The sequence below is a fragment of the Gadus morhua genome, chromosome 10 (assembly GCF_902167405.1).
Source record: "Gadus morhua chromosome 10, gadMor3.0, whole genome shotgun sequence".
Taxonomy (NCBI): Eukaryota; Metazoa; Chordata; class Actinopteri; order Gadiformes; family Gadidae; genus Gadus; species Gadus morhua.
The window spans coordinates 14681273-14697685 of NC_044057.1; the positions used below are offsets into that span (position 1 = coordinate 14681273).

Genomic DNA, 16413 nt, shown 5'->3' on the forward strand with positions numbered 1-16413 from the left:
CTTGCCACAATCACACACACACATGCACACACGGACACACACACAAATGCACAGTGCAGGATCTATGAGATTTGGATCTTGACATCGCTGTGGCAACAGTAGTGCTGGTTCTATTTTGCAGTCAGTCGTGCATGGAGACAGAATGGTGTGTGTGTGTGTGGGGGACATTCACGGACAGGGGAGAGAGAATGCGAGGTAATAGGTGGAGGTAAAAACCAAAAGAAGGATGAGCGACAGAGCATAATGAGGAGAGGCAGGATGAAAGAAAGACAGGGCTTTGGAGGAGGTGCAGGTCGAGGTTAGCTCAGAGAAGAAGCGGGGATGAGGAGAAGAGGAACTCGGAGATGGACCTAGAAGAGAGAGAGAGACGTGAATTATAGAATGGCATTTCGATCTGTTGGAAGGACACATATTTGTCAGATGTGCTAGGTTTCTTTCGCTGGTTAGAAACTAAGCCAAATCGATAACGTTCCCAACCGAAAGCACATCAGAGAGAACTAATCTGCATGAATATAAAATACAAGTTAGTTTTATCTGGCTTGTCCAAAACTAAAAACCAAATTAAACCCGATAACAAAACAAACACTTTATATCCCTGCTTTAGCATCAATTAGGGAGCTGAATAGGATGACATATGTTAAAGGTTGGGTATGGAATTCTCTTTTTTGGCCATTTTTGCAAAATTACTTGAAACCGTTATCATAACCCACTTACAGCCACTGAGTTATAAGTACTGACATGAAAATTAAACAAGTCATCATCATCTGTGGAACGGGCAGGGCTCGAAAAACTCCAGCCAATGATTTCCAGAACCACCGAGCGGCATTGGACAGTAAGTACGTCAATCAAACAGTCGTACTGCACTCCCCCTCCACCGCTCCCCGCGCGTGACCCTTCATGCACGTACTCAAAGCTCGTGACCCAGAGCAAGATTCTGTTTGCTGTTATCCTGCGGTAGCTACTGGAGCTAGCTAACTAGCTAATCCATATTTGGACCTAGCACTAGAAGACAACCCTAAACTCTAACCTAGCTAGCCTGGCTCGCTCTCGCGCATCTGTGTTCGCGCTCGCGCATGATTGCGTGTCCATGTACTTGGAATGGGTGGAGTCAGAGTCAGCGTTGAAGGAGAGGGGCTAGGACCATTCGAGTTGTGTATTTTCAAAATCTGCTGGCGTTTCGCAAATCCCATACCCAACCTTTAAGGATGAAAGGAAGAGGCGGTGACAAGGAAGGAATAATAACCCTCTCATTCTCGCTCTCGCTCGCTCTCTCTCGCTCGCTCTCTCTCGCTCGCTCTCTCTCTCTTTCTTTCTTGTCGCTCTCTTTCTTTCTTTCTTTCTTGTCGCTCTCTCTTACTCTTTCCTCTTTCGCTCTCGCAGAGGTGGTCTGAGATCAGGACAAAAGCAGTCAGAGCCAGTGAAAGACATGATAGACAAGGGCCAAACGGAGAGTTAGAAGGTCAGACTGACAGCCAGCCCCAGACCCACAATGCCAGCCTATCCGGAGATCTTGAACGGACCTATTACGGTATGAGAGTGGGAGAATACACCTAAATATAGATATCATAGGCGGACAAAAGCACTAGAATAAGCACATATTCACCCACTTACAAGGGAAGCCAAATACATAAGGAGGCTGTAGACACACACACGCACGCACGCAAACAGACACACACACACACACACACACACACACACACACACACACGCGCATAAATACACATCCCATAATTGACGCTCACGTCAAAAATCGAACCAGCATCGATAATGTCATGTCGTTGCCCTGGCAACACGTACATGTCCGTCGTAACAACGGGGCCGCCATGTCTTTATTGAATTGGCAGAATGAGAGATGATACAGGGTATCTGGAGGGAAGGTCCCCGAGTGCTCTATCAGATTAGAGCAACGCACGCAGAGCTCCCATGACATCTAGATGGAGGGCGGGGGAGATGAAACTCAAATGGTTGAGGGAGTGATCTATGAGACGACAGAGGAAAGATGAGGAGGTAATAAGCATCTCACAAATGAGTCAGGGGGGGGGGGGCGCTGTGTGTGTGTGTGTGTGTGTGTGTGTGTGTGTGTGTGTGTGTGTGTGTGTGTGTGTGTGTGTGTGTGTGTGTGTGTGTGTGTGTGTGTGTGTGTGTGTGCGCGCCCAAAGCCCACCCCCTAATACCTTCAGCAACTAGTGTGCATCTATAGTTGGCACTTATGGTCTAATCTACACACAATCACACACACACAGTTGTGAATGTCATAATAACGCTGACGACATACTTAACCAAGTGAACACATGTTTGTATGTACCGGTAAGTATGTAAGTCAACTTTAATGTAAGGTATAGTACTTAAACGTAAACCTACTCATATCCATCATCAATCACCTATCCTCTCTCCCTATCATGCACAGGTTCACATAATGTACACACACACAAAATGCGCGCACACACACACATACACACACACAGGGTTAGCAATTGACTACGATTCCCTAAAGCCTGAGTTAAGCAAGGATCCCGCCCCCCCTGCCGTCACCATGGTGACGGGTGTGGAGGAGAGAAACTTAATCTTGATTAAGTATTTCAAGACATTTCCCACATAGTTCTGATTATCCTCCAGTTCTCCCAGTCTCCACCTGTATTAGAGGGGAGGGGAGGAGTGGTAGAGGAGAGAGATGCGAGGAGAGGAGGGGTGGAGCGGAAAGGTCGATTTGAGAAAAGTCAGAGGAAAGGAAATGAGGGATAGAGGGTAGGATAGGAGTGGTAGAAGGAAAGAGAGATGACAATCTTTGGAGTTGTTGCTTCACATGAAAACCCGGTGCTCTGCGTGCTTTATGCTTGAGGAAGAAACGTGTTCTCGACCAAACTATAAATCAGCTTGGAACAACAGCATTAGGATCCTCAGGAGTACAGCAACAGGCTGGGAGGATGATATAAAGGCTGTACAACCACAAGTTGGGACATAGTGATATATAATGAGGGTGCTGGAGAAGGACAAAGAGAGAGAGCGAGAGAGGGAGAGAATGACACCGAATAATGACTCCGGGCGTTTTAATAAATACAACGTTTCCTCTGGATCGCCCAGATGGGATCGCATGTTCACAACTGTAAAACAATGAACCAAGGCAGTGGGGCAAAAAACGAAATTAGAAAAATCTCATAACAAAGAACTGATGAAAAGAATAGATAGTGAGACGGCAGAAGACAAGAGGAGGACAAGAACACCTTTTGACAGGAGATTAGTTTGGAGAGAGATGGAGAGCTAGATACACGAACAGAGAGAGGGGGAGAGAGGGAGAGGAACAGATATAGGGATGGAGAGGGAAAGAAAGAGGGAGACACAGACAGAGATGGAGGGAGACAGGGAGAGAAAGATCTAGAGAGACAGATAGAGGGATGGAGAGGGGGAAACGAGGGGGACAGAGAGAGATAGAGAGAGATAGAGAGAGTGAGGGAGACGGGGAGAGAAAGATAGAGAAACAGGAATAGATAGAGGCAGAGTGAGCGAGAGGGAGATCGAGGGGGAGGGTGTATCTGTGTGTGTGTGTGTGTTAAGGGGGACATGGTGGATTTGTCCGTGTCGTGGTCTGATTTTGGTTTGGACTGCTCCCACAGTACTGGTGGTGCTGTGACTCACCACCATCCCACACACAAAGCCACATGCTGCGTGTGTGTGTGTGTGTGTGTGTGTGTGTGTGTGTGTGTGTGTGTGTGTGTGTGTGTGTGTGTGTGTGTGTGTGTGTGCGCACATTGCTAGAGGCTCACACATTGTGATCAGCCAATCTTAATAGCAGATAATGCCCCATTCTCCATCTGTGTCTCAGATGCTCTCAGTCATCACTGGCATGGAATACCTACACCCATGCAACACATACACACACACACAAACAAAAACATACTGACTCCCTTTCAGTTAAGTTTAAATGGATTTTAGCAGTTCAAAACAAGGCGAGATGGAAGTTTTAAATAACTTTATCAGCCCACTCGCATTAAGTCTAAGAGTGATCCCGCTCCCTGGCTGATTGTGTCAAATCGAAGTAGATTTGAATCATTAATTAACCTCGGTTAAGGCTCCATGATTGCCATCATAACTATGTTTTCTCTTCTCCTGATTTGGGGGCACTCACACGACTGACAAAGTGGTGAAGAGAGTGGAGAGTATTTCGTTCTAACGACTTCCGGAGGGCCGGTTGAGAGCAGCCATTGATTCAAGTGCTAATTGAGACACAGCACGGACGTGGGCTGCCTAATTGTTCTCATTTTAGCATTTCATATTCACCGATTCAAAATAGTCTTTTGCTTGAATAAAGACGTGGGAGGAAAAAAATGAGCTGCTTATAATATTGTTTTGTTTAAAGGACATTGTACTGGGAAATAATGAGGCTTCAGGGCAAGACGACTACAAATCCACGTCCTCTGGTTCACACTGAAGGCTTGTGACAGGGCGCATAGCTTCCGTCAATGTTGCCTGTGTGTGTTTGTCTTGTTTGACTATGTATTCCGTTACCTTCATACTGTTTTAGAATCATTTATCAACCATGTCATTTATCATGCGCGCTACGGCAGTTTAATACAATCTTGCAAGTACCATCATTACAACGTTCTGTTTAATACCATTTACCATTAACGTCACCTGTTCTGTTGCAATAACCACACGTGTGTGTGTGTGTGTGTGTGTGTGTGTGTGTGTGTGTGTGTGTGTGTGTGTGTGTGTGTGTGTGTGTGTGTGTGTGTGTGTGTGTGTGTGTGTGTGTGTGTGTGTGTGGAAGAAAGTGCCGATATTTACCAGTGCATCATCAATTTCTATTCGGGTTGCATATCGCGTCTCCGTCTCCATGCTGCAGGGCTGAAACTCTTTAAAGTTCCCAGCGATTAAGGTGTATCAGACACTTCATGCGTCACAATTGAAAAGCAATTCCCTGAAACGACGACCCGGCCTACAAACCGATGGGAATAAACTCAGCCCTCCCTCCCTCACCGAGCTCGGACATTTACTCCATGTAATCAGTGTGGGGTGGACACGCATCTCAATCCTCAGGGGATGACCTTGCAGGTGGTTCCTTTGCTTCTGTCCCCTTACAGGGAGTTCTCTCACTGAGCAGACATGGAAGATACTGTTTCTGTCGGCGCAGGCTAGTGATGCCTGGACAGAAACGGTACTAGTGATCACCGCCACTTACCTGTCATGGACTGGAACAGTGAGGCTGAAGTCACACTTCTGGGGACCCCATGAGTAACAAGATCCTTGTCGGGACTCGGAAACGACGCAGAGCTAGGCAGAGCTTCCTGGATTTGTAATGCCCCGTCGTGATACCGTGTCCACAAGGGGGCAGTGTAGCTTTTCCAACCGATTCTGTACAAGGGCTGAATTCGTCGGAAGAGCATCTTGAGCACACTCTTATGTATGCGTGGGTCATCAGATGGCAAAATGGGTGTGGATGGTTTCTTGCGTAGCGACGCAGAACTTGGGTGCTCTTCGATCACTCTTAACGTGAACACATTGAAGACGAAAAGTTGAATTTTATTGTCGTGTTCACAAGTTTCTCGTGTGACCTCGTTGTATAACCTCGTTCATTGTTTTCAATTTTGTTTATAGAGGTCGGCTGCACAGTTTCAGCAGTCGAAACCTCCATGAACACTTGGAGACAGATGTTGTTCGGTAGGTTTACTGCTAATGAGCGGCAGCTTAAAAAGACTTGTTTAACAAAGAGCGTTCCTCATAAGCAGGATCTTCACGTAGACAAAATAACAAACGCAAAAGATACAAAGGTGACTCGGTAGCACACCAAGACACACACAACACACGCAGACACAGGCACATACAAACTTTAGTTTTGTCTGTTCTCTCTGTGTTTGTGTGTGCGCGCATTACTTTTTTGTGTGCTCGCCTGAGCCATTCTTTAAGCCCTTTTCCTTGCCGTGCACCAGCGTCTTGTTCTCTTTTTAAGAGTAGTTTGCTGGGCTGGCTCCATCGGCGATCCCTCTGTCCAGGAGCCCACAGATCTCCAGTGCTGTCCTCCTCTTCCTCCGCTGTCCCCCCTCATGGCCAGGAGGCCATGAGGCCTCCTGGCTCTGAACCCTCCACAGTGTGCCTCCGAGCCTTGTGGAGACCCCTGACCACTTCTCATGGATTATTTATCTGCAGACATGCTTCCAAACAGTTTTCTTTGCAGACATATGCCCTATGGCGACCTAGCATCTCTGTGTGTCTCTCGCTCCTGCTCCATTTATGGGAATCTGACCGTGGACCCTGCGAACGAAGACGCTCCGGCACATGGGGGACATCATTAGAAGACTCGTGGCCGTTCATTTTGGTCCATCGGGGACGTGTGTGCGGCTTACGCCGTGCAATTAGTTTTTCTGAAGTGTTGAAGTCGAGTCAATATTTAACGCCCTCATGCAGTTAAAAGACGCTGTTTCGCCCGGAGATGCTGAAACATGCGATGAAATCTAAGCAGACCAGGATGACGTTAACAGGCCATTAGGAATTGTGCACGGCTGAGCGGCCGGGATAGACAGAAAACCTGTGGCTTGATTAAAATAACTTAATAGTTGTAGTCAGGCAAATTGCATGCTCTCTTAAGTGTGTGTGTGTGTGTGTGCGTGTGCGCGCGTGCGCGCGCATGTGCATGCTCACACACGGATGATGAAAGGATAGGGTGTTCAAATTGGATCTGACTCACCGGGTGATTTCATCAGTACCACCCCATAAACCCCTCTGTGAGAACATTACATTGGCTATCATGAGGTGTTCTTGCAGTGTGGCGACACACAGACACTCATGTGCTCACCTGGCTGTGGACTGCTTCCTTAGCAACCGTCACCTCTGTTAGCAAACAAGCATAGAGGTCTGTCATCGTATTGCTACCATTTCTGACGATTACCTTCAGGATGTCTGGCAACCAAGCCTTCTCTGACACTTGGGCGCTTCGTCTTTTAAGTTAAAACTGGGGAGTCGTTAAAACACATGTCAAGGTTCCTGTGTTCTGAGCAGCCCTCCCGTCTCTTCTGATTGGCTGCTGATGACCACATGGGCCGAGCTGTCTGGAAGAAGGAGAACACGACCCTTGGGCTTTGATTTGTGTTAATAAATGCATCTCTCTTTCCCGCTCTCTCTCTCTCCCTCTCTCTCGTTCTCTCTGTCTCTTTGTCTCTGTCTGTCTGACTGTCTGTCTGTCTGTCTGTCTGTCTGTCTGTCTGTCTGTCTGTCTGTCTGTCTGTCTGTCTGTCTGTCTGTCTGTCCTCTCTCACCTACCTCCCGTCACCTCTCTCTCACCTACCTCCCCTCACCCCTCTCTCACCTACCTCCCCTCACCTCTCTCTCACCTACCTCCCCTCACCTTTCTCTCACCTACCTCCCCTCACCTCTCTCTCACCTACCTCCCCTTGCCTCTCTCTCACCTACTTCCCCTCACCTCTCTCTCACCTTCCTCCCCTCCCTCTGCAGGGTGGAGGAGAGCTTCAAGACCCTCTTCTGGTCCATCTTTGGGCTGTCCGAGGTCATCTCGGTGGTGCTGAAGTACGACCACAAGTTCATCGAGAACATCGGCTACGTGCTGTACGGCATCTACAACGTCACCATGGTGGTGGTGCTTCTCAACATGCTCATCGCCATGATCAACAGCTCCTACCAGGAGATCGAGGTGCGCAGACGTCGGCCAATCGCATCAGCCGCAGTCATGTGACCAAGCCAATCAACACTTCCAGTGCTTGTGTTGAAGAGGTTGTTAAGGAGGAAGAGGTTGTTAAGGAGAGGATTAGGTTGATTGTTTTTTAGAATGGCTTTAATTTGCAGTGTGTGCTTTACTTCAAACGTATTACTTCAGGCTATAACATGGACTTTGGAAGAAGCCGAGTCTGGTCTTGTTGGAATATAGATGGTTATGTAAATATCTATGTTGCATTTTTTGCACATGTATGCAGAAACGTATATACATATTCAACATCAAGCTGAAAAGACGAGTAACAAGGAAAGGAGGTCAATGTTTATATGAAGAATGGTTTCCTAAACGTTCTTGTATAAAGAAGGTACCTTGGGAGGGAAGGAGAAAAACAATTAAGAAACGGGGGGGAGGGGGGGGCAATGAAAATAAAACAAAAATTAAGAGCCAATAAAAGCAGAGTGTATTGTAAGTATAACAAGTGTTTTCCGTGCGTCACTGCAGGAGGACGCCGACGTGGAGTGGAAGTTTGCGCGCGCCAAGCTGTGGCTGTCCTACTTCGACGAGGGCCGGACCCTGCCCGCCCCCTTCAACCTGGTGCCCAGCCCCAAGTCCTTCTACTACCTGGGGCTGCGCATCAAGGGCGGACTGGTGCGCCTCTGCAAGGCCAGCAGCCGTCACCACGACAACGAGGTGGAGATGGGCATGCTCCACTCCCGGCAAAAGGTATCTGACGTAAGAAACAACAATAATCGCTGTCTGTTCAGTAAAGATATTCCTAGCACAATATTTAGTACTATTTTTTAGTGGCAGTGTGTACAACACACAATAAGTGCGTAGGAGGGGTGTTTTTAGGGGAGTAAGGGAGTTGAAGGGGCAGGGGGGGAGGGGGGAGGGGTAATGCGTGGTCCAGGTGAACTCTGAACAAGTGTGTCTTGAGTCTCTTGCGGAAGCTGTCGAGTGACTCTGCGGTCCTGACCTCGCCAGGGAGCTCGTTCCACTACTGCAGTGCCAAACCAGAGAAGAGTTGTGACTTTTGAAGAGTTGTTCGACCTTTGGTTGCTCCTAGCATTGGCGGTACCAGGCGTCCAGCTGAGGAACTTCAGCAGAACAGTTGGTCTGACTAACGCATTATATAAAAGCCGGAGAGGCGTAAAATACCCAAAGCAATGTCGACTAGCAACACCATAGAATCGGGGGTTCACTCCTAAAGAGTGTGAATGAAGGGGTGACTCATGGTAATGTTGAGTTAGTCTGCAGGGCGGGAGATGTTCTGATAGAACAGTGTACCAGGGTCATATACAATAACGACGTTGTGCATGTCATTACCGTCTCAAAGTGTGGCTCGCGTTACGAGCGCTTTTTTTATTTTCCTTCGCAGTTATTGGAATTCCTCTCCGTACCTCTGATCCGGGGTCGTGTTAACCGTCAGCGGCTATGGTTGGAGGCTAGAGAATTTGATTTGATGCGAGCCAATCAGGGCGGTGTGCTCGGGCCAAGATAAGAGCTTGTGAAAGTGACGGCGCTAAAATGCCAGCTAGCGCTCTCATGGAGAGCATAGTCTCACAGTGAGCTGAAGTAAAACTAAAATGCAATGATTGCAATCCGCCTGCAGACATTCAGAGAAGAGTAAGGTTAAGGTGACACATCACACCACCAGGTGTGAGTGTGATTAGCCGTTACAAGCCGTTTTGAAAATCTGTCTCTTCTGACATCACAAGTGGGCGTGTCCACCCAGATGTGTGCTGGATAGATCAGTCTACCAGCTTAGCCTGTGGACTATAGCAAATGTTGCTAATCTATCCGACATGCATCTAGGTGGACACACGCCCACTTGTGATGTTAGAAGAGGCAGAGTTTCAAAATGGCTTGTAACTGCTAATCACACTCACACCTGGTGGTATAATATGTCACCTTTTAGGTTGGAATGTTTGTTGTTATTCTCCCACACGCGCAACATGCTGGAAGCTTAAAATAAAGGCAGAACTAATGAATTACCTTTAGCCTACATGGACTTTGATTTGTTGAGGATTTGAAGGATGAAAAATCCACAGAGAAACAAACCTCTGCTTTACACGGCCAGAGACTTGCTGTAAAGACAGACCATTCGCGAAAATAGATAGAGTAGTATAATATCTGATATGTATATATATTGTGTTTAACGTTTTATACTTATATGATACTATATACCTGACCTGTTTATTTTATTGTTCCCCTGCTTTGGCAATGAGTTGTAACTGGTCATTTAACAACATTTTGAGGTGATGATCTGCGGGTTGGTGAGGGGTGTCACATGCCACCGCACACCTTTTGCACTTTTTTTTTGCCGATTTCGGTGACCCAAAGGCAAAGCAAAATCATCTCTACAGATGTCATGTTTGCGATTGTCGATGCCGTTTATTTGTGAAACGACAGTAACTACCCTCTAGAGGATTGAAACCAGACGGAGGTATGAATGGTAGTTCCGGAGGCAACGTCTGGGGCGGACGGACGAATTTCGTCCGGATCCGGAAGGTATGAAGTGGCCTTACTGCATGAGTCACGTCGCCACGACAACGAAGTCGAGATGGAGACTGAACTCTCAGCAAAAGGTACAAAAAACGACCAAATAATTTCCCTTTAAAAGAGCTGTGTCGTTAAGCAACGGTGTCACCTAATGGGGTTACTAATTGCTGCCTGTACGAGCTGAATATTAGCACATCTATTTTCAGATGATTACATTTTCTATATTGTTGACTTGTTTTAGACACGTATTACTACATCATTCCCGACTAATGGAACACACTGAATGGGTTGTTTAATTTTTCCCCACCCTACATTTATTTTCCTTTAGAAGGAAACTACTTAAATCCTTTGTGATGTTAATATATTCATGATTTATAAAGGACAAAAATCCCATTGGTCGCGTTGACATTTCAGACCTATAAAGGATATGTTATCCTATAGTCTGCGCTGCTCAGCTGTAGATTTAACCTGTAAACCAACACCATGCATTCAAATAAAGACATGATTCTGAATGGTAGTAGAAAAGTGAGACGGAGACTGTGAAGATAGCGAATGGGGAAAGGCCACACAGACACATACACACTTAGTCCTCTGTGAGTCAAGTGTTGCTTCAAGGGCCCTGAACATTCTTACGTGGAATCGTGTTCAGTAATGCCATGTCCAGGAATAACTCGGTACCACATTCCAGTTCTCAACGGGGGTGGTACCACCCCCTGGGGGGCGTTCGCACAACCTAGGGGAGCGCTGGGAACGTGATTATTTTTTTTATTTTTTGGGGGGGATTTTAAACTTTCATGGTATACAATTTTTTGGGGGAAAAAATTGGCTACCTGAAATAAATGGCCTATTTTAATTTATTGGTTTCTAACCCCTCTACCGTCTCAGCTACTTTTTACTGTCTATGCGCAGTGTAACAGTGGTCATACAGCCCGGACTCCCGTTACATCAGCTATCGTCATGATAGTAACGCTGATAAACATAACCCAAGTTCTCTGGTTAACAGTTCAATAACCAACACAACACAATCAAACATGGCAGATAGCAAGAAAAAAATAACATTAAAATAAAAAATAGTTTCATCCCGTTTTCCTCCTTCCTCTTTCTGTTGTTCAGTTACAGCTGCTCTGAGCGTAGTCTCCTCGAAAAGACTGTTGCATTTCAAATACAAATATATATAGGCCTAAGTAGGCCTCTGGGCCGGGCCGCTGTCGTGGTGCCCGCGGTTCCCGGGCCATTCATTCATTGACGTGGACGTCGGGAGGTGCGGGAGACACGGGAGTTCTGTGCATGTCATGAATATTCATTTATATTTATTTTTCACTAAAACCGACTCAGAGGGCATTCATTGCTATTTGTGACCACTGCAAAGTGTGAGTGGGGTTGTTAGTTTATTTTTTGGGCGGCAGAGGTTCAGGGTAAGGTCAGGGGGGCGTTTGCTCAAAAAAGGTTGAGAACCACTGCTCTACATTGATATTCTGATAGGATTTTGAAGAGTAAAATGCAGTACAAAAGAGGAACGAGGTGGTTTTCCCTGCATGGTGCGAGCACGTCCCAGCTGCCCGGCTCCCTCTCCCGGGCTACTGACGGCTCCTCCAGAGCCTGGGGCCAGCTATTACCCGGCCCATTGCGTCTGCCTGTGTCTGGTCCCGCCGACAGGGCCAGGGAGCACTAGGGGGTGGAAGATGGCGCCGTGCTCTACTGCCCCCGCAAGCTCGTCTTCAGGCGCCCTCCATGTTCCCTGACAGCCGCTCGGGGGGGGGGGGGGGGGGGGGGCGGGGGGGCAAGCATTCAAGCGATCAATATGTAAACGCAAACCTCGCCACTGCACCCACATGCCAGCTCAGACTTTGTCAGACGAGACAGTGCAGCCTTTCCGACGGTACGGGTTGAGACCCGTTCCCATTCCCGCATTCTGGGTGAACCCCCGTCCGAGCGACACGTCTACCGCTTCTGGAGAAGGGACAAAGGTCGTCAAAGGGAAGTATGGATGTTTTTAAAAAGCCAATCAAAGGAGAGAAGGAAAGGGCAACCAGCTCCTCAGTGGGGGAACGAGACGGCGTCCCTACTAGATTAGTAAAAACAAACATGGTTTAACCAATAGTAGGACTGAACGTTGTTGGTCAGGGTTCCCTTACCTGTGGTAACCTTTATATTGTTTGTTTATGCCTGTGTTTTTTGAGATTCCCGAAGGATGGCTGCTGATTGATCTTCCATAATTGGTTTAACAGACAATCTTCCACGTGAAACTCTCCATCAACAGCACCACTAGCGCCGCGTAGCTCTGGGAGGCAGAGATAAAATGCTAATTCGGCAACTGCAGCTGTATCTTGCAAAATGTCAAGATGTAAAACAATACAGGCAAGCAAGTTAATGCTAAGCTTGGCTATTGCAAAGATTGAATTTTATTTGTATTTAAACTTCAGTGCAGAGAGGCCTTTATAGTATCCCATGTTTTTAATGTGTCATGTTTCTCAGAAATTTTACACATCGGCTTTGAAGTCCCGAGAAAACTTAAAATCTGCTTTTTTGTAGTTTCAAAGTGTGTGGAAAAAGTTGAAACAGCCAGCACTCTTAGCGCAGCCGGTTCCTCCATCATTGATATGGATGATAAAAACCAGGTTTATTCATAGGATACTCCCATATCACTTTTCATGTAACCATTTTCCATTCCATGTCCTGTCTTTCATTGGCATTTCCCATCCGTGAGATTTCCCATTTTCTTAATCCACGGCCCCTGACTCCAACAGGCGGAGCGTTTTACGGCCCACCCTCGACCCGGTGAGGAGTTTGTGCCGCGGAAACCCATCAAACACCCCACCAGGTACCAGGTGAGGAGGGGCGCGGAGGTGGAGCAGGCTGGCCCAGGCCTGGCTGGCCCAGGCCTGGCTGGGGGGAGGGGAGGTGGAACACGGAGGGATGGTTTACACAGGGCGAGAGAGCTCAGTCCCACGCTCGGAGACTCTGGAGTGAGGATGAATACAGAGAGTGGGAGAAAGGGCTGTAAGAAGAGGATACAAAGGGGAAGACTTAAAGAATGAGAGAGAGAGGGCGTCGGTCAGACAGAGAGAGAGAGGGCAGGAAGGTGAAGACAAAGGAGGAAGAAGTGTAGTGCCAAAAACTACGCAAGTACAATTTCTCCTTTAAAATGATAATGACTCAAGTAGATAAAAGAAGTCACCCAAATAATGACTTGAGTAAGAGTTAGAAAGTATCTAGTGAAAAGACTACCGAAGTACTGAGTCACTTCATACCACCTGATTATTACAGCGAAAACAAAACAGAACGTGTATTGAATAGTAACAGGCTAAAAATAAACAAACAAAGATGGATGGCGCAAACAAGATGGACGCCACAGGGCAATGCTTCCTGAAAGCACCCTCTGAGTACTCCTTCTTCCCGTGGCGCTAACTCTGAGCCCATGTGTTGGTCCACTGCTGTGGTTCTCCATCAAACACACAAAAAAACACATTTAGCCAAATATACATGGGTGGACTCCTGGGAATGACATGAGTATGAGTTGCATGTGATAGAAGTACGGAGGGGTCTACTGTATGCAGGGTTGAGGGAATATCGTTCTCAGAATACACACCTCCCAAGGGGATTGAGGAGCTCAGCCTGCAAGCTTTGCACCCTGTTGACTTGTAGATCGATTCTCAGTCTTCACACCCTCGCCATAGCTCCCTCGCCATGCATCCCCCATTCTCACGTGTGAGTGCACGTAACACACACATACACACTCACACACACATTGAGATCCTGTGTGAATGGCCTTCTCCTGGAACCCGACACACCAATTATCTTTGCTTCCTGGCCTTCTCCAGCCATAATAACGTCTTTCTCCCCCGCCCCCCCGCGGCTCTGGCAGAAGATCATGAAGCGTCTGATTAAACGCTACGTCCTGAAGGCTCAGGTTGACCGCGAGAACGACGAAGTTAATGAAGGTAAGACGCCCCCAGCAGCGCCGACCTCCTGCTCAGCAGCTCATGTGTTTAAAGGGAAGAGAGGGGGACAGGGTCATGGCTGTGGGTGTGCACTTCACATGTGTGCATTGAGCGGGGGCGGTGATGTGTGGGTGTGTTTTTTATGCAAAACTGCCCAGTGATGGATATAACCGTACACATAATCCTTGGCACAAAGCAAAGATGCCAATCTAAGCGAACCTGTGTTGTGTTTTCATTCACTGTTTCTGTCTAAAGTAATGAAATGTATTCACTCAACCTGTCATTGTGCGTGATTTGAGAGCAGGCAGAGTGCTTACAATATTAAGTGCCACATTGCATGCCCATATGGCCTTTGCCAGACTACATAAGTCTGTATGTGTGCATACCAGACAATCCTGATTTTGTTTTCCTGCATACATGCATTTAATCATGTCTCATCTGTGTGTGTGTGCATTTGTGTGTGCCTGCGTGTGTGCCTGTGTGAGGATGCCTGTGTGTGTTTGTGCGTGTCTCTGTGTGTGTGTGTGCGTGCCTGCGTGTGTGTGTGTGTGTGTGTGTGTGTGTGTGTGTGTGTGTGTGTGTGTGTGTGTGTGTGTGTGTGTGTGTGTGTGTGTGTGTGTGTGTGTGTGTGTGTGTGTGTGTGTGTGCAGGCGAGCTGAAGGAGATCAAGCAGGACATCTCCAGCCTGCGCTACGAGCTCCTGGAGGAGAAGTCTCAGTCCACGGGCGAGCTGGCCGGCCTCATCCAGCAGCTCAGCGACAAGTTTGGCAAGAACACCAAGAGACACTGACCACACTGGACACAGGGGGGGGGGGGGGGGGGGGAGGCTGGGGGAGGAGTACACAGAGGGTCCTGGGGGAGGGAGGGGGCGGGTTAGCAGATAATGTAGAGAGAAAGAGGGGGGGAAGAGAGGGAGAGAGAGATAGAGGGGGGGAAGAGAGTGTGAGAGAGATAGAGGGAGAGCAGGGGGTTTACAGGTCTGCCGAAGGCTAATTGACGGAGTGAGAGAGGGAGAGAGGGAGAGAGAGAGATATGTTTTGGGAAGGTAGTCCATACTGCGACATCAGAAGGTGTGCGGTGAAGGAGATAGAGCTAGCGGCTAAGAAACTGGTAGTGAAGGGTCAGAGTTTAGGAGGGGTCCGAGTTGAAGAGGTTTCCGAGTGGAAGAGTGGTCCGAGTTGAAGAGGGGTCAGACGTAGGAGACTAAACTCAAGACGACAGCATGTGGACTCACAGAGCGAGGAAGCAGCAACATTCAGGAGTAACGGCGACTTCCTGGCTTCCACGCTTCGTGAACATAGAGATGGCAAATACCAACAGGCGCTGCCAAGAAATATCAGCACAAAAATATCAGGAGAGAGGAAGCAGGGACCAGGAAGAGCTAAAAAAGTAGCGGGGAAATGGGAGCTCTAGTGGGAGGCGGGTGCTGGAAATGTGTGGGTGTCATTCAGTTATTTTAAATGTGTGCTTAGAAAGACGGTCACACACGCGGCCATCTTTGTGTGTGCGTTGCTAAACCGGGTTGTCTGATAAACTTGAGGCTGCTACAAAGGAGATCTCTATATTATCTCACACGTTGATCTGGACGAAGGAGAACAAAACAAGACGAGAGATACCGGAGCAGAAGAAAGAGTCTAGGTGAGGGATCACGGGGACAGGGCTTAAAGTCTTAGTGTCAGCTCCATGCGGATCATGAGGTGGCTGTCTGGTGAGATGCTGCACCACCCGTACACGACAGGCAAGCTAATTAACACATTACGACCAGTCCTCCATGCACACACCCTCCTGGAACACCTCACAGCTCCAGCCCAGGGGAGGTCCACTGGGAGACAGGGCTGACCACCATGGAGGGCCGATCACACCACTACCATTGTATGAACAGAGTGAAATATATCAAGAACCAATGAAGATGATGAGATGACTTGGGTTAATGCAAGTGGCTGGTAGTATATTTATTTATGATATCTCTGTGTTCATTTAGTGATGTTTCAGTTTGTTATCCCTACTTGTGTTTATTTTCCCTTTTATGCATCGCTGGATTTGTTTATTTCAGAAATTGCGAAATGTGCGCAAGAGGAAGACAGCGATATGTAATGATAGAGTGGGGGGCCTCTCAGCCCTGCTAAATGTAAGGCTTGTTGCTGGACCCCCGCTGTGCCTCTGTAATGATAGGCATCCACTGAGGAACACAAAGGACCCAATAGGAGAGCCATTTCCCCACCGTTGAGACGCTTGGCTGAGGAACAGTCCAATATACATCCCGCAGTCAATTAATAATAGTAAACTTCTCTTAACTCCGGGGGTGTCGCT

At 47.7% G+C, this 16413-nt stretch overlaps 1 protein-coding gene across 2 annotated transcripts in view; it reads left to right on the forward strand.

Annotated features, from left to right (window-relative positions):
• trpc7b (transient receptor potential cation channel, subfamily C, member 7b) overlaps window positions 1-14926 on the forward strand; it is a 51317-nt gene extending 36391 nt beyond the window's left edge. Inside the window, exons 8-12 of one of the 2 annotated variants that reach the window (XM_030368732.1) lie at window positions 7444-7639; window positions 8162-8392; window positions 12910-12990; window positions 14028-14103; window positions 14754-14926. In XM_030368732.1, the coding sequence (XP_030224592.1) occupies window positions 7444-7639; window positions 8162-8392; window positions 12910-12990; window positions 14028-14103; window positions 14754-14893 (724 nt within the window). In that variant the 3' untranslated portion in view covers window positions 14894-14926. The remainder of the gene's footprint in view (window positions 1-7443; window positions 7640-8161; window positions 8393-12909; window positions 12991-14027; window positions 14104-14753) is intronic. The other variant, XM_030368733.1, reaches the window with a different exon arrangement.
• Window positions 14927-16413: the final 1487 nt, after the last annotated feature.